Raw genomic sequence first — 18681 nt, forward strand, 5'->3', positions numbered from 1 at the left:
GAGAGAGAGAGAGAGACAAGGGTGAGCGAGAGAGAGGCTTCAGGAGAGTTCGACGACGGTGAAAGACGAGGAGATGAGGATAATTCGGTTCGTTTTGCTTCCTTGCATTGTGTTTCATTATTGGTAAAATGAGTGGACTACATGGCCAGCTCCTATTGGAGGCTATTTTCAGCCTAAGAATAGATGTACTGGTGGGAGGAATTTCCTTTCTTTTTATTATCATCTACCTATTATTTCATAATGATTATTTGTTATGTTTTATTTATAGGCTAATCATTTAGGGGCTTGTTTAGATAGAGAAATAATATCATCTTATCTCATTTCATTATTACAATTTTTTTTAATTTTCATATAAAATATAATAAATAATTTAATTTTTTTAAATTTTAAAATAATAATAATATTAAAAAATAATATTATAATAATATTTTATTCAACTCATCTAAAATTATCTCATCACATCTAATCTCACTATCAAAAAAAAATCCTTAATGTTACGAAAAAATAAAAAAAAAAATTGAGAAGAAAGATGAAAAAAATAATGATAAATGGAATTGTCCGTCGAATCACACCAATAGGCAATAGGCAATAGGCAATAGGCTATAGATTTCTTTTTCTTATATTTATAAAATAACTGGAGCGCATTATTAATAATAACAAAAAAGAAAAGAAAAAAAGAAAGGGCAGCATACCGAAAGCACTGCTCCAGTGCTCCGTTGTTTTACTTTCCAAGTTTTAATTCAATTAACAAGTGGCCACATCATGTCGCTCAACCACACAGGCTCTCAGTCCACGACACGAGGGCACCACTATATTCCCCCACCAACAATTGGTCCCCAGACACTTGTCGTGATTCTAAAACCTACCAAGTACGTGGACCAATCACCTCGTCGAAACTGATCGGATCTCATCGCCTATCTCTCGTCCACGAATTCTGATATCCACCACCCTTGTATTGATCTCCTCACCACGTGTCAGCCCCTGCGTCACCCTTTTTATTCATCCTAAAAAAAATAATAAAATATTCTTATCAATTTTTAATTTAATTTTTTTTGCCCAAGCGCTCGTGCGAGAAGACGACTCTGGAAGCTCCGAGAAGTCCCTGAATCAGAAAGCCAGATTAGGGAAGTGCTGTTGGTCTTGTTCGCGATTTTCTCTCAACTGTTACAGGGAACTTTCATTTTTCCGGTAAGTATTTATTTTTCCAGGATGTTTTTGTTTTCCCTGTGAGCTTTGCTCGAAGATCGTTGCTGATGTAGCTTCAACTTTACCCATCTAGTAACTCCAGAATATTTTAGTTTTCCAGGTAAGTTTTGCTTGGAGATCGGTGCTGATTTGGTTCTGTAGCTCCAACTTCCCCTTTTAGCAACTTGTTATTTTTTATTTATTTTTTGGACCAGGGGTGGGGGCGGCTCGTGTATGTTTAAATTTCTTGGTTGTGTTGGATTTACTTACTACTGAGAAAATATCGTAAATGAAATGGTTTATTTTATTTTTTTATTTTTTTGTAGTTTTCATCGTCAATGTTAATACGATATGTATAAGTAGAGAGATAAATAGATAGCCTGAATCTGATAGAACCCAAGGGGAAAAAATTGACAGAAAGAGAGAAGGAATGATCTTTTTGAGGGGACCGGGCTTCCTAGTATTTCTCCTGCAAATGATTTATTCCTTGATAACCTGGCATACGGCATCTACAGCTCATTACAGGAGCAGATCACGCCAATATGGTAAATCATGCATAGTTGGTAAAATATAGAAAAACCAGTAGAAATATGTGGGAAAATATTCAGTAATATTCGGGGATCCTAACTACACCGATCTGATTCTAATATTTTTAGTACTTTGCTCAATTAATTTGAGCTTTTCGCGTTTTTCCCCTCAAAATAAGCATATAATAGTATAAACTGTTACATATTTTCAATAATTGATTTACGACGTCATTTTTTCATTGTTTGGATCATCAGAAAATGTTAGTTATGAACTGATAATCAAGTACTAAGCCTTAGGGTTTTCAATGCAAGAAATTTCTGAAATTGCGTTTAAATTAAGCATAATAAAAGGATTGGATTAGTAGGCAAGAACAGAGAAAAGGAGGATCATAATTATTTCTCTTTCCACATACACACATTTTCTTCCCTTCCTCTAATTTCCTAATAGTTATTGGGGTTGATTTTTTTTTTAATTTTTAATTTAATTTTTGGGCTCTTGGCATGCGCTCCATTTTGTTGTTTTGAAATGCAAAGATCTGGAGGTGCGGACTACTAGCAGCTGGACAGAAAGATCCTATAAAGCTTCACTGTTTCCTTATAAAACTTAACAGGACCCAATTTTCCTTCTTTCTTGGAATCCAACAGATATTAAGTGTCTGTGTATTGGTTTGGGTTTGTGTTTGTGTTTGTGTTCCTAGATTTCCGTTGTTTTTGATTTGTTTAATCATGTAGGACTATGGAAACAGAATGCGCTGCTGTTTATTTTCTAATCAGTGACATTAGTGCTATAAATTTTACGACTAAATTGTAAGATTTCCACTTATGTTTCCTTAGTTTATTTTTGACTCAGAACACAGTTTTTGGTGAGAGGATTTTCTCTTGAAACATGATATCATATAAATCAACTGCATCTTTCTGGGGTGGTGGATAGAAGATCGGGAGGAATGCCAGACTTGTACATGTGTGAGGTAGTGTGTGTATTTGTATACATAATTTTTTACTTATTCGCAATTCGGTAGGACTGAATATGTTCAACTGAAATGAATCATACATTTTAACAAATCCAAAACCATCAGAAGGTAGAATCAAAAGGAAAAAAGAGGACTTCAATCTAATTCCACTAAAATACATGCATCGTAATGAGAATTTGATGGGAGAAATGTCTTGAGACTCAAGTGTGCTGACTTTGTTGGTCATTTTATGTCATATATCGGTATATCAGGGCAACTGAGTAATTTTTGTTTCTTAAATGATAAAAGAAATGGATTTATTGAAAGAGAGGAAAGGAAAAGGAAAAAAGGAAGCTGGTGTAGTTAAAATTCAAAATACTTGCAGGAGATGCAATGTACGACAAAACTAGAAGAAAAAGCTAATGAGCAATGGTGGTCTTTATGTGAACACATTATATTCAACTGAACAAACCTCTTACGTCTTAGGTTTCATGAGATCTAATGCTTTGAAAAAATAAGAAGAAAGATCCTCCTAGAGTATTTTCTGGGTATGAAGTTTTCTATGTATGTTTATGAAGAATTTTTTTATGATAGTCTTTATGTTTATTAACTTTCCTTTTTCCAACTGCCTTAATGTAGTTCTATTGAATCCTGTCTGAAGTTTTTCCATCATTGAATAATTTATGAAAGGCATTTTTAAGTTCCATTCTATTCCTTATCAGAGAACAAAAATGAACTTCCATTTTCCTGTTTAAGTTGTCTATTGTCAATTTGTGTCAGCAAGTTATGTTGGCCCTAGAATTATAACGAGGTCAGAGAATATAAATTTCTGAGTTCTTCCTATGTTTTTGGTTTATCTACCATTCATATGAATTTCTATTATGAGCTTCTTTGTAATCCAGCAGTAAAAGCTTTCTTTCTCCTCTGTTGTTGAGTATCTACTGTTCATTCGAATTTCTATCAAATGAACAAGGTCTTATGGAATGATTACTATGTGTTTTTCTTTTTCTTTTTCCTTCGTGTGATTTCTATTATAATGGATAAGAAGAAAGAAAAAAACCTATTATAATGGATAAGAAAAAGGAAAAAAACCGAACAATCTTTTCCCTATAGATCCTGAATTCTATCTAGTATTCTGTCTAAGTCTCTGGTCATGATGTTGCAGCTTGAAGATAATGTGTGGGATGAATTTGGTGAGAGTGACGATCATATAGTGCCTCATCATGGCAATGAATGTGAGGATCAAATTGCTGTACAGGGTGATAGCTGTAAGAAGCCACAAGGTGTAGGAATTGGTGTTACAAGTAATGCTGCCAATAAAACTAAATATGGTACACGAGGCAAGGAGGAAAGGGGTTCACCAATATTGACCAAGAAAGACACGATGTTGGAAAAGGATTCATGGTCTCAAGCACCTGATGACATGTTTCCTTCTTCATGTGATGGCGACTCGCTTAATGGAGTAACAATTGCGGAATCTGATGCCACGAGGATGCCCAACCATTGTTTAAAAAGTGGGAAGATAGATTCTGGTGGCAGTGAGTTTTGTGTGGATGATTCTATCTTGGGTGAGAAGTGTGCTGCAGTTGAGAACAACTTGTACCGTTATCCACTCAGTAACATATCCCAAACAGATAATGATCTCAGTTTTTTGGACAATGAACCTGAAGGCGAAGAAAGCAATGATCTCTTATCCAGTTGGTGGCCGAATATAGAAAATTTTGAGGATGTTGACAGGATGTTTAGGTGGTCTTCAAATTCATTCTTATTATGGTTGGCGTTTTCTTATTGTTTTCCTTTTTGTATAATATAATACTGCTGGTTCTCTTTGTAATTGATGATTTAGTAGGTTTACGTGTTACTTTTGATCTTACAGAAGTTGTGATTCAAGTTTTGGGCTAGGGTCACTTAGTAATGAAGACGATTTGTGCTGGTTCTCATCTTCACATGCTGCTGAAGTATCCGAAGATGCATTGAAATCTGACAAGTTTATAGGTCATGAGGCAAGTGTGTTCAAAAGTATTTCAGAATGTGATGAAACGTCCAGTCCAAAACGTGCATGTCTTCCAATCAATTATCCCAACAAGAAAAGTGTTTCTATACGTGGTGAAATGAATTCTTATACTTCACATATTGATGACCCTGCTTCCCTTGGTCAGTTATCATTTGTGAATGGGTCTGATATGAAAACTGAGCACTGGGAGGACTTAATGCCTAAAGAACAGGTAGTTTCTGTGATTTCAAACGATTGCACATATATATATATATATTATGTTTTAATTTACTCCCTGCTTTGGGAAAAATTTTGAGATTCCAACATCCATCTTGCAGTCACTTGCCATCAGTGGTTGTATTAAGGTTTTTTTTTTTTTTTTTTTTTTTAATTAAAGGAGGACAAAGCCCCAATTTTATTAATAACTTCTCACTTTTGGCTGTGTGGTTGTAGTAAGTTGAAGCTTATAACTATCAACTTATTTAAAAGTTAATATGAAAAGAAGATTATGATACATTACCTTACAAAACATTGAAAACACTGCATTGTAATATCCAGACCTTGGGTACCACCTTTTCACTTCAATTTAGTTTTTGACTGATTATAATGTGATAATGTGGTTGGTAACAAATGTTCTTATTAGAATAAAGGCATTGTGTGTGTTTGTCATAGAACTTGCAATGGAAAGTGATTGTAAATTTTGTTTTTGTGTTCCCCTTTCTCTTGACCTCGTTTCCCTTATTAGGGATGTTATTTCTTGTGGTTTGTGTTTAAAAAGTGATTTTGGTATATTTTTCCATATAAATTTAAATGTTTAATCTATGTGAACGGCTGACAGCTGCATATCCATTTTCCCTTATATTGTGAAGGACATAACTACTTGAAATTCTAACAAATTGTATTCTTCACAGATGAATATGCATAGAAAGAAGTCCAAGAACCAGAGCCAAATGGAAAGAAAAAGGAAAGATCGATATCTGGAAAATGGTGGCTCTTTTCACTATTATGGTAAACATGCGGATCTGGGTCATCACTATGGAGACTCATTGTGTGAAGTTTTTTCTTCCCCAGGAAATCATCAACATAAACAAGATGTAGGACCTGATACTTTGTGTTATATTCGAACACAGATACCCTGTATGCACCTGGAATGTAGTCATCCTTCAGATACAGTTTCAGTTTTTCCAGCTCCATTAGGTAACAAATCTGAAAACAGTGGCCATGCATATTCTCCTAAGGAGTCTTCCTATGCATCAAATCCAGTCCAGTCCATGGAGAGCTCTCATTGCCCTTCATTTGAGGTTCCAGCAAAAACAGTCAACGAAAAGAGAGACCAGCTATGCCAGGATTTACAAACTCCTACGGCTGGGAAGTTTAAAAATGTCAAAATGTCTGCTCCGATGGAATCTTGTCATCCTGTTTCAGCTCATAAGCAAGTTCAGCACTCTGAAAATGAGGTTGAAGTTCATAGTGAAATCGAAGGAGTTAGTGTAGGAATTCCAACAGACTTGGATTCTTCAAATGTACAGGAGAGCTCTTGCATGAGCTCTGTGGTGGATGAAATCTCACTAGAAGCAACTAATTTTCGCCAGCTTCAACAAGTGATGGAAAAGGTACAAATGTTACTGAATATTTATTTACTACCAACTTTTAAATGGGATTCTATGAGAACTTAAGTGCTGGCATGTGAAATGATAAATCATCTAATGTTGTTCATTGTACAACTCATGTAAGAGCTGAATTCTGTCATTAGTTTCAGATACTTCTTACTTGCTCGAACATGTCAATATTTGGCAAGGTGGGAGATCAAAGAAATGTGGGAGTTGGTTTCCCAAAGTTCAACATGGCCTTCATTCACCCTTCTAATCCTTGACAAAAATGAAATGCCAATTCATTTTTTCTCCAATTTCTGATGTTGCAACAATTTTGTTCTTTGAAGTTATGGAAGAATCTTTGAAATATAAAATTATTGAACTAGAAACACTGATTAGCACTTAGATTTATAAAACATAGACCATGATTCTCATCACCTTTTTTTTTCTCTTTTAATGTTAGAAATGCTAAAAATAATAGAGGAGCAAACATTGGCAAAGAGAAGAAATGGAAAAATACAATTTGATACCCAGATTGGTTTGGATTGGATTGTAAAAGGTGTTGTGTGGGCACGTCCTAAGCTGCACATTAGTTGTGTGAAAGTTAATTTTGGGCTGTGGAAGCAATTATAAGGAGCTTTATTGTGATTATTTGTTTTAGAGTGTGGTGCAGATATAGCTAGCTCTTCACTAGATCATGACAATTGGCATCATAATCAATCTAGTAATGCCCTGTGGCATAAGGGCCCTGCAGCAAGTGATAGGACAAAAATAAGCAAACGTGTAGCGTATTAAGTTGACATTGTTTTATAAGTTAGAATTTGCCTTCAGCGAAAAATGTGCTATACAAATACACGTTGTATAAACTTGACCTTGAATGATCAACTCTATAATTATGTTTGTAAACGTGTTGTGGCTATTTGATTTCAAAAACAATAACTAAGAAGAAAACTACTGATGTTTGCCCATATATTTTGATATGTCAGTTCGCATTATCATTATCTAAAACCTACAAATGCAGTTTCTAAAACATCTTGTTGAAGTTTGGAGGTATTTTTTAGACATTCTAATATTTCAGTCTATTGGTTAATACACATAAAACACATATAAGTAGCGATAGGTGAAAAAACATTGAAGTAGCATCTGGCTTGCTTGTAATATTATATCACAAGTTTGGTTTGGGCTGAGATTCTACATTATTAATGTAAAAAAACGTTTTAAACAATATGGATGATTAAAATTTCTGCTATTGTTCGTGTGCAAATTATATTGTGAAAAATTGTCAGAACATGTTGACGCACAACTAGATCACTCAGAATGTTTCAATATCGATGATTACCCCATAGATAGTTCCAACAATATAGGAACAATAATCAATTTTAGCTAAGCTAAAGTGAATAAGATAATAAATGTTGTCTCAATTCTTACAAAGATTTACAATTATTCATTAGAGAAAATACAAAAAAGAATCCTATTGGGGTGGATGAATCAAGATAATTTTTGAATCAGACGTCCTGTTTCTCTCTCGATGATGAAGTTTATCCCCCATCGTCTCGCTGGCCAACCTTGACCCCTGTTATTTTGAGGTCATATCTAGTATTTAGTTTGCCTCGATTTGGTACCGCCCTTGTGGCTGCACCAAAACAGTGCTTTACTCCTAAAGGTCCAGTCAACTAATCATCTTGATATTTAAAAAGTTGGCATAGAAAGAGAACTCCTCGATATTCAATGAATCAATATATGTGACATATCAATAGCTTTCTCATAACATGCATACTCTAGTGTTCAATATTCTTCAATTGACTGACCTGAAACTGCTTGAATTCAGTTGGATATCAGGACTAAACTGTGTATAAGGGATAGTCTGTACCGCTTGGCTAGGAGTGCTGAACAAAGGCATAATTGTGCAAATTTGATTAGTGGCAATGGAGATGGCAGAGATGCAAGTAGAGCAGTGATGTTTCAAGAAACTAACAAGTATGCAGTCACTGCTTGCTCTGGCTTTACATTTTGTTTTCAATGCTTGCTGTACTGCTGTTGACTGGTTTTGCTATAATTCATTTTGTTAAGTAAGATAATAAATGGTGAAGTGGGTCATATTTCTTTGGACTGGGAGTGTTAAAGTTAATTCGTTTTTCATGATAATTACCCTGGATGATGTGTATATATCTTGCTCTTTCTTGTAGTAGCTGAATTTCTGCTAAGAGTGTTCTTCAGTCTTTGATTAAGTTTTCTTGTGCCTTTAATAATTCCCCTATTTAGGTGCACTGGATTAGTGGATATGGAAACCGGTACCAATCCCATAGATCGCTCTATAGCACACCTACTGTTTCACAGGCCCTCGGATGCATCCCTAATGCCTACTAACAATGCTGTCTCTCTTAGGTCTCAAGGCTCGGTAAGCCTTTCACTCTTTTAATGCCATATGCTGTATGTTATGTGTCAAAATCTTGGGCTTATGCTGTGGATCTTAATTAGCAGATTCATGGGTCTGATAATAGTCCACCTGTGATGGCTGAAACACAAGTTTTCCAGGAAGATAGCGTTGCCAGTGCACATAAAAAATGCTGATGACGGACAGCAAATAAGGAAAAAAAAAATGGTTAGCGTTAGCACCATTTTTGAATTGACTACAAATCAGAATGTATAATCAAGCTTTTGAGGCCCAACATAGATGCCGGGTTTGGTTCGAAACGTGTTTGTTAGATAGGCTTTCTTGTCTATGTTGGTGTATATCCTTGCAGCACTCATCTTGATGAGCTAAATATTTATCCTCTGTCAGTCTGTCACTGGAATTTCCTTGCATCCCCATCTCACCCCGTTGGTACCATTTGATTTGTTATCTTAACATGTCCTGGGCTCATGCCTGTAAAATTTCTTAGGATAAGACACTTATGTTAATTCTTCTGTTGGTATCCTATTATTTTTTTACACTTGTATGAACCAATATTTGCGGAGAATGAAGTGCCAAGCCCAAGTATGTTGTAGTTTCGATAGCTTTTCCGCATGTTAACCGATGGCGCACACATGTCAACTAGGTTTTTGACACTTAGCTCCATCAATAGCCTTTCTTTCTTCCAACTTCTTTTTCTTCCTTCTTTCAATGGCGTAGTCTTTAATTAACAAACTAAGAAGTACCCCATATTGTTCATAACACAACTAGGAAGAAGCAAAGTGGAAGCAAGCATCATGAAAGTAGAATAAAATCCTCCGTTTGGCTGCAGCCAGTCCAATCACCACGCTTACCAAAATGGAGTCACGGCTACTGCAGCGGCTAACGATTCTGATTCATTTTCCTCTCTGTGTTGCATGATATTTACCCAACGATTTATGCATGCCATACTTTCACACGTTTGATTATGATCCAGTGTTCACGCGTGGGTTCTGCCTTTCTTCCTTGTCTCCGATTTTATATGTACATGCCAAACAAAATACAACTACGTGCTAGTCAAAAGCACGTGTCAGATTTGACCTAATATATTGCTCTAACAACTGTCCCAATCTAACTTAACATCCACCTTAGGAAGCATGTCCACGATATATTTTCCTGGTCATCTTGACCCGATTTGCAAGCACAGATTGAAAAGTACGTCTGCCCGCAAAAACCTCAGATTCTAAATTTATGAGTTCATTTTAAGACACATACATAGGCTCAACTTATGCCCTCCTATCTTGAAAAGAAACAAACTGCATAGTCTTTCAAATTGTCATGCATGATGGAATTTCGTCATCCTCGGGTAGGAAAGACCATGTAATCTTCCCTTAAACTTCGAGAATAGGGAGAACATGCATAAAGACAAGGAACTAAGAAAGCAAAAGCACGAGACATCCTAAAACAAAAACTGAGATATATTGTACATGCACATTCCCTGATGGACCTGACCTTCGCCTATCAAACTGCTAGCCCGTAGAACACCATTGATTACATGAGTGTACCTACCTTCATAACATAAAAAATGCTTGACCATGCCAAGGAAATCTGTAAAGAATGAAATCCGCTAATCAAACTGCTGGCGAAGTTGCATCTCTGTTTCACTTTTCCATGTGGCATGAGATGATTGGCCTTTCATCCTCTTACTCTTCTCCTTGTCTTTTATGACAGACCCCTTCTTCTTGGGCTCATTGCTACCATCATCGGGTGGGCGATCGCCACAAACTGGGCAGACCATTCCTCTTGCATTTGAGTAAGTCTTGGGAATTCCACATTGCAAGCACATCCTACAAATATAAACATTTCACACTCAGATAAAGATAGAATACCATTGTGCAGAGTGCATGCATGGACATCTTTGGTCTTCAAAGATGAGCACCTGCATGCAACACAAGGATTTCTTTGATCCTTAAGAGAGGAAAATTATGAACTGACACGAAGTGGGAGCTTAAGACATCAGGAGATTCTATCTTTAGAGTTGTATCAGTACAGAGACTAAGACCCAGTACAAACAACTGCTCAGTGTTGCCAAAATAAAATCTTCTTCGCTACATATTTATAAACCCTCCATGCATGCTCGGCACTTGAAAGAATCTATGTCATGGTCATCAACTTAAAAACTGTTCGAATAAACAAGATTTACCTCAGTAGCTCAGCAGCATCCTCTGCATTAGGATTGGCTGCAGTGGCCATGCGCTTGCTTCCTTGCATTGTGCTTGAAGCTGAAGATGCAGGAGGTTGGTTACCCTCAATATCACTTCTTACTCGCTCATGGATTCCAACTAGTTGGGCTTTGGCCTCCACCACAGCACCTACTGACAATATCAGGTAAAGTCAAGCATATTATCTTAGAATTGAAGGAAGCTACCACTAAGTTGAGACAAAAATTGGTTAAAATGAAAAACCAAGCTAAAAGAAAAAGATAATGCAAAAAGAACTAAAAAGAAAAAGAAGAAAGGCTACACCAAGAAAAGAAAAATACTTCAACTAAAACAGTTTGCTATATTAGATATCAAATACAAGTCAATATAGATTTTTTTTTTCTCTCTGAAAACTAACAGAACAAAGTAATAATTAAATTTTCCCTCTGCTTGGTAAGATTTTCTATTTGATACTACAGGAGAATGGAAAAAAATGCTTTTAGTTGAGCTTTGACCCAAACAAAAGGAATTTTAGTAGAAGAACAACTTAAAGTGTGGAATAACCGAAGTGATGAACTTTTCTCATGCTTGAAAAGGTAGCATGCCCAAACGTTTTTTTTTTTTGGGTAAAAAGAAAATCAAAATGTATGTCACTGAACCATACCCAAATGTATGTTCTTGAATCATACATCGAACAATCATAAGCACACTTTTTTTTTTTTTTTTCTTTATATGTCGGGGAACCTCTCCAAAGCAGTACCCTGTTCCATGCACCGCACCCTCGAAAGTTCCCTATACGGAACTGGTTAAATTGCTGTCTTTTTATCAGTAGGTGTTGCCCCAAAGCATTGTTTGCACCTATGAGGTGTTGAACCTTGGACCTTGAAGGGAGTGATGCCCCAAGACCAAAGCCTTCACCACTTGGGCCAAACCCTTGGGGTTATAAGCACACAATTTACATGGTCTTGAACTAATTTGACCTCGACGATACAAATATCAGTCCCTGAAAGATGGTTGAAAATAGATTCTAGAGTTGTTGTGCCTCTTTGGGATGAGTTCCAATACTAGAAATAAGTGAACGCGCTCCCCTCCAGAAATGGACAACCAGAAAATGTTGCCCAAGTAGATATCATGTGGTCCATTACGAGATAGAAAACTAAGGAATCATAAATGATAAAACCAAATCCCTAATAGCCTATATCTGGGGTCCAATTCAACAGCTCCAAATAATGACTTTTCAAACAAAATGAAGCCCAAGGTAACATTTACATTAACATAAATTTACCGGTAGGTAAGTCTTTCTTCTCCTTGCGGTTCCTGCGGCCGCCGCGCCTCACTTCTTTCTGATCCACTTCTTTAGCGGAACCATATTCCTCTACGCTATTGTTCAGAAATGCCGGCGGTCCTGAAACCTCCGGTAACGAATAAAAACAAAAGTCAGGACAAAAAGATAAAAACTTTTATATCCACGATTCCCGGCTGGATTCACGATAAAGCGAAAAGAAAATAAAGGGAAACGAACTGGAGTACGAAAACACTGGGCAACCAAAGGGGGTAGTAAGAATTACTTGGGAGAATACATCGAGGGCGGAAGGAAGGCCGGATACAGAGGAGGGTTGGGGGAGGTCAACGAAGGACTTCCTGCGGACCGAATGGTTACGGGCGGCGGAAGCTTCGTCTTCGTCGTCATCATCATCGTCGTCGGAAGAGTTAGGGTAATGGAGATGAGCATGGTGGGGTTCTTGTTCTTGTGCTTCTTCTTCTGCCGAAGAATAACCTTGGAGGAGCGACAAGCTCATTGGGCTCGCCCTTCGAATTGCAAGTAAAAGTGGCCTTTTTGCAGTTCGGAAGGGGAAATTTTGAGGCAAGACGAAGGCAGATTTTGATGGGGGGAACGGAATGTATGTAGTAGTACCAGTACTAGTTGGTGCTGCTGTCTTGGATAGTCAGGACTCAGGTAGCAGTAGTAGTGGGCTGCTTCGTGAAGAGAGCCCGGACATCACCTTCAATGGGCCTATACTATTGGACCACAAAGAAAGGCTCTTCATCTTCTAGTACGATGTCATTCATTTTTAACGATATTTTTCGAAGAGTAATGCTATATATTATACTCTCATTTTATTTTAATTATATTAAATAGTATGTGAAACATTCATCATCATTAAATGATAAAGAAATATGTAATAAATGATCATTTAATAGTGATAAATGTGTCACATTTTACTTAGTGAAATTGTAATATAGTGTATAGAATTTTCCTTTCTCAAATCAGTATTTTGAAGAAATTAAATGGCTGCTGGATTGAGAAACCATCTTAACTCATCTCATCTTATCTTATCATTATAACTTTATTAAATTCTCACATAAAATACAATAAACAATTCAACTTTTTCAAGTCTCAAAATAATAATATTAAAAATAATATTCTAATAATATTTTATTTAACTTTTAACTTTTATTTAAAATTACATCATCCCATCTCACTGTTCAATCGGGGGGTGTATAATGAATGGGAAACATCACATGGGAATCAAGTCTTGTCGGGCGTCTTCCAAAAGAATCTTTCTTCTTTCTTAATATTAACATTAGAGTACATGGATCATTATGCAGACATCAGAAAAACGATAATATGAATTCAACGATATTATCATGATTGTGTCCATTGTTATCTGGTTTCCCAATCCAGGTACCCCCCTGATGGAAAAAGGGAGATCCAACCAAGAGTATAGCCATACTCAAGCTGTGGTCAGCGAGTAATTTTGGCATACACAACTGCAAAATGGCCAAATGGAGTTTAAAAGGATCCGCCATCTCAACAATTACAGTGGATTTTCATTTCGCTTGTGATGCTAGATAGCTCCTAAATTTTGGTCGGAACCTGCAGTTTGAATTCCAAAACCAAGCTCCACATGATTTCATTTCCATGAAATGGAAATCAGTTTGAAAGAAAACGGTCCCAGTGAAGAGGGTAGAAAAAAATTTGCATAGCCAACCTAAATTACTTTTGGTTAAAGCTTTTATTAATATAGCAATATAACAAATCTCGGCAAAAAAAAAAAAAAAAAAAACTGAAATCTTAATGGTACAGCCTGCTAATTAAGAACAAAGCAACAAATATGACAATCATATGTTTCTGCATCTTGTTAGATCCTTCAATGTCCAACATCTTGTTTTCTAGGCATATATTCTATATTTAAAAATAAATTTGGAATAGCTAGAATGGTAATTAGTTAAATCTTTGCAGATGAATGAACAAGTACCAAAAAGGAAGAAGTGAAAATGAACTGGTCCCTTGCCCCAAAAAAGAGAAATAGAAAATACAAGAAAATGAATTTGATGAACGGAATGAATATCATGATGGCCTGGGATGAAAATTAGTTCAGATAAACAACTCAGAATCATATGCTCTCAATAGGAACCTGAATGCCTGCCTGATTGATAGAGATGTTGGAAAGCTTCAACCTGATGGCATCAAACTCTGCATTTTGCCTCTCTTCATTTGTCAACCACAAAGACAAGCAACGGTCAATTAAGTCCTCGCCGCAACTCAAGGGGGAACCTCCTTTAAAAATCCGGGTCCTCCCAAATCTCATTATCCTTGCTAAATTCGAATCAGAAGGCTCCTCGGCATAACTCTCCAAATTGTCCCTGATGGCCCCGCACCAAATTGGTCTAGCTACCTCAAGGAAGTCACGAACAGCCAATACCGGTAGGTTCACACTTCCCAGTTCAGACTCCCCCTGCCCACCTCTTCCATGATAATCTGATCCTCCAAGCTTCAATAGACCATAAGCATCTGCTAGGTCACTGTATGCTGTTAACCAAACAGGTGAACCACAGCTTAAGTGCCAAATAGAGAATATAAGCAAAATATTTGGCTCCATAAGTTTAAGGAGATCATTTTCCATCAGAATATCAGCTTTTCAAGTTTTCCAGTACAGCATAAAAATATTAATCTGATCAACAAGGCTCTACAGTGTAGAAAGCATAAAAGGAGATTTTCATGGATATCAACAAGTGAATAATCCATACAGTTCCCTACATCAATAACAACGATGATGGAAGCAATTTCATACCAGAACTTTGAAAATTTACTGCATTATAATATCGAAAACTTGAGGTTGCGCATTACAAATGATGAATTTTAAGTCAACTGAATTCCATCTGTTGATTTATTCCAGAATTGTTCTTTGATGAAGTTGATTCATTCCAAAAATATGCAATATACATCAATTACATGCCTGAAGATGGAGACATAATTTTTAACATTCTGTGGCAATTGATTGGATAGTCACCAAAAAAATATTATAACTCCATCAAAATGATAAAAGAAAAAGACAGAAAAGTAAATAACGTACCTGCTAGTTTTCCATCACTTCTGTAAACCTCCATCCCATGAAGGCCAGCCTCTTTCAGCCTCCTGATAATGGCGACAGGATTCTTCAGTGCCCATGGATGAGCTAGAACGGCCATACCCCCCGTATTACATATCAATTGTATTGCTTCCTCTGCAAGTGGCTCACTTCCCCTGAAACCATATGTTAAAAGAAAACATAAATAAAAAATTTGCATCAAGAATGAGGAAAGATTTAACAATAAGTTCAGAATACTACATAGAGTAAGCAGGTCCACCATCAAAAAGATATCGGGCAAACGCTTGTTTCAGATTTTCCACATAACCTGCTTCAAGCATAGCACGGGCCACATGCATTCTCCCGGGAGCAACTCCCTTGCCTGCTATCCTGGCAACATGCTCCCACTTAAGAGGTAGCTTAAGCATGTTCAGTTTTGACACCATGTTCTTTGCACGGACAAAACGACCATCTCTTATATTGGCCAAGAACTTCTCCAGCTCCTCAGACCTTGTTGGTCCACAGCTACTATAATATGCAAGGATGTGCACAGGTTCCTCTAGTTCAGACTCAGCACTGATATCAGTGTCCAAACATCAGAGACATATATAAGGAATGGATGAGGATAAATCCTGAAAACTAGGTTCTCACAATTCTTGCCGTTTCCAGTCCTAAACATGGTTTTGGCCAACTGCACTCTTTAATGTAAGGGAAAACTAAAATTAAACACTCCAAGCAACTACAGGAACACACTTGTCTGCATGTATAAGCCTTCCAAAGCCAAAACTTCAGAAATTTACCTTGGAGAGAATATTGTACTGATTTCAACACCTGGAATTATCTTAATTCCAAATTTTCGAGCAGCTTCTAGAGCCTCGGGGATGCCCGACATTGTGTCATGATCTGTCAGAGCAAGAACGTTTACCTGTTATGAGCAAATTTATTAATTAAATTTCAAACATCTTATGATTTATTCAAGGCAAATATAATAACAGAATAGAAAATAAGAACTAAAAAGCAATCAAATAAAAAATCGGCTTAACAATTATAAGTACTACCAAATAGGCTGAAATTTTAAAATCAAGAATGACAGTTCTTGAAAACAGTTAGGACTTCAATCACACAACGCAAGGGTCCCATAACATTAACAGGTGGCATTGCAGGATATTATCAGAGGTTCATTGTGTGGCATCCCCAAGTTGATTCAGGTCTCTAAATTTTGTTATAAAGAAATTTAATTAAATCTTCCTTTAATATTATTGTTGTTATTGGTAGCTGTAAACTAGTGGTATTCAAAAATCATTTTACTGACTATAAGCAAGTAGACAATCCTCTTGAAACATATTTTCTGGGTCATAGCTAGATATCATCTTTTATCCACCATGCTGACATTGTATGCCTCAAAAGCCATATAAAACTGAAGTAGTTATACGACCTAACCAAGCTGTAATCCCAGTTAATTGGGGTTAGCTTTGTGGATCCCAGTTATTTATGTCTCATCTAAAATCATATCGTTCGTCTTCCTGAGTTGTTCTAGACATCCCTCTACCTATGTCAATCCTTCAACTAAAATAACTCTTTCTCCTTACACTTTAATCACTCTCCCTTGCACATGTCCAAACTATCTTAAGTGACTCCCAATCTCTTTCCTTAATAGGGACTGTTCATCTATTCCTAGACCTTGGATCCATTTCCTTAAGCGAATTCAAGGAAGTGACGTGAAGGTAGCCTTAGGTAAGGAGCTGACGAGTTCAAGGAAGTGACGTCAATTCCCCAAATCCTAAACCCACATGATCTCCTTATCTTTTTCGCAATTGCAATAAACATACGATGCAATTGCTCAAAACTCCAAGCTCTACAACCTATTTCAAATCTAGGCATTTATGCATCCGTTTCTTGTTTTTTAGTAATATACACAATTATAAAAAGAGCATCTCAGATAAAATCTCAACTAGAAACATTTTTTGGATTCTATAATTTGCCATCTTCATACAAAAAAAAAAAAAAAAAAATCTAAAATCCCTAATATATAATTATTAAGCCTCATGGTTTCATTCACTACTTCAAACCACAAATAGAGAATCTGTTTTTATCACTATGAAAAGAAGTTAGGAAATTTTGTAGTCTCTGACGACGGTAAGGGCATATATTCTTACATCTTCGATGATGGAAGAGGAATGAACAATTCTAATCAGAATGGATTTGTAGCTTTGCGTGCTATAGGTATTGTGTATTAGACCAACCTCTCACCCAGACAGCGTCTATATAGTGCAGGACAGTTTCCAAGAAACCAACTTCTATACTTACTTACCAAATATATAGTGCAGCCGAAAATGAGAATACTTGACAAAAAAACTATATCATTATTTGCAACCCTATAAACTCAAAATAGATCAAATCTACGGTCAAAAGCAAAATCCATTTCGGTATATCATTCAGAAACTATAGAGCAACTGGAACACAGATCATATTTAATCAGGAAAAAAAAAAAAAAAAAAACCCATTTCAGATTTTCATTTAAAAGTTAAAGTAACACGGACAATTTCGAAGAAACTGACCCCATTTCCATGAGCTCTCTCAACCAGCTTCAGGGGCGACAAAAACCCATCACTGAATTTCGAATGCGAATGCAGTTCGAACACCAACTTCTCCCCACCTTTTCCAAGAGCCTTCTGCACGCCAAAGTCATCCGCAACAAAAGACGCAGCAGAGGAAGGCAATGAAGAAGGCTGATCCAAGAACACCCATTCACTCACGGACATGAACGCCAGAGTTTGTTCTGCGGTCATCTTCTTCTTGCTCCCACCACGCTTCTTCTTCTTCTTCTTCTTTTCTTTTGCTTTCTTCGAGTTATGGTTACTGCAATTGGAATTGCTGAAGGTCTGAAGCACGTGGGCGTCTCCCACCATTGCTTCGAGATATCCTGGCCCAAAGAGAAAACTGGGATTGGGGAGTTCTGGTTGTTAGGCCATTAGGGTGCGGTTCCTGGATTATATATGTCCATCTATAGGCAATAGGATAAAGACATCAGGGGTGAAAACTGGGGATAGCCGATAGGTAGACGGCCTTCTAAAAGGGTAATCTTTTTCGTATCGGTATCACAGGTGTCCTCACGCTTTGCTCAAAGTCCGCCACGCCTACTCCGTTGTTCAACCTGTGCGCGCGTGCGTGTGTTAAAAAGATTCTCAAAAATAGGAATCTAAAAAAGTATTGTCGGATTATCAAGTAAATCGTTTTTTTTTTCACGGTTGTCGTGATGGAATATCATGTCTTGATAATAAAGTAATATTACTCATTATTTTAAATTTTATTATTATTTTATTATTTTATAATATGTCATTAGATTATTAAAAATTATTTATTATATTTTACTTATAAACCTATCATTTAATGTCATATCATAAAATAATACGAGGATGATAGAAATTAAAATGATAAATAGATTTTTTCCTTGTCAATAATATTATGAGTAATAACATAAAAACTCCTTTTAAAAATATAATTTTATTT

General features: G+C 36.5%; 3 protein-coding genes across 7 annotated transcripts; 1 reads left to right on the plus strand and 2 right to left on the minus strand.

The window, feature by feature from the left end:
• The first annotated feature begins 1018 nt into the window (after positions 1-1018).
• On the plus strand, positions 1019-10736 carry LOC121255378 (protein LNK1). 4 transcript variants are annotated; one of them, XR_005938773.1, is made up of 10 exons: positions 1019-1188; positions 2563-2680; positions 3828-4408; positions 4539-4887; positions 5567-6268; positions 8076-8224; positions 8510-8645; positions 8729-8849; positions 10350-10431; positions 10518-10736. XR_005938773.1 is itself a non-coding variant. In XM_041155671.1 (9 exons), exons 3-9 carry the CDS (start codon positions 2657-2659, stop codon positions 8816-8818), a joined length of 2031 nt encoding a protein of 676 aa, XP_041011605.1. In that variant the 5' UTR covers positions 1043-1188; positions 1299-1306; positions 2563-2656; the 3' UTR covers positions 8819-9052. The 4 variants fall into 4 exon arrangements, 3 of the variants coding, with proteins under 3 accessions (XP_041011602.1, XP_041011604.1, XP_041011605.1); XM_041155671.1 differs by lacking the exons at positions 10350-10431; positions 10518-10736 and adding an exon at positions 1299-1306 and having other exon boundaries at positions 1043-1188; positions 8729-9052; XM_041155668.1 differs by lacking the exons at positions 10350-10431; positions 10518-10736 and having other exon boundaries at positions 8729-9052.
• LOC121255480 lies at positions 9940-12853 on the minus strand. 2 transcript variants are annotated; one of them, XM_041155834.1, is made up of 4 exons: positions 12388-12853; positions 12105-12231; positions 10822-10990; positions 9940-10557 (listed from the first exon to the last, which is right to left on the minus strand). In XM_041155834.1, exons 1-4 carry the CDS (start codon positions 12616-12618, stop codon positions 10341-10343), a joined length of 744 nt encoding a protein of 247 aa, XP_041011768.1. In that variant the 5' UTR covers positions 12619-12853; the 3' UTR covers positions 9940-10340. The 2 variants fall into 2 exon arrangements, with proteins under 2 accessions (XP_041011768.1, XP_041011767.1); XM_041155833.1 differs by having other exon boundaries at positions 9940-10465; positions 12388-12832.
• Positions 12854-13888: 1035 nt separating this feature from the next.
• Positions 13889-18216, minus strand: LOC121255411 (3',5'-nucleoside bisphosphate phosphatase-like). Its single transcript, XM_041155715.1, has 5 exons — positions 17730-18216; positions 15972-16096; positions 15433-15747; positions 15178-15347; positions 13889-14633 (listed from the first exon to the last, which is right to left on the minus strand). The coding sequence occupies exons 1-5, from the start codon at positions 18078-18080 to the stop codon at positions 14218-14220; spliced, it is 1377 nt and encodes a 458-aa protein (XP_041011649.1). The 5' UTR covers positions 18081-18216; the 3' UTR covers positions 13889-14217.
• Between the last annotated feature and the right edge of the window lie 465 nt (positions 18217-18681).

The sequence above is a fragment of the Juglans microcarpa x Juglans regia genome, chromosome 3D (assembly GCF_004785595.1).
Source record: "Juglans microcarpa x Juglans regia isolate MS1-56 chromosome 3D, Jm3101_v1.0, whole genome shotgun sequence".
Lineage (NCBI taxonomy): Eukaryota > Viridiplantae > Streptophyta > Magnoliopsida > Fagales > Juglandaceae > Juglans > Juglans microcarpa x Juglans regia.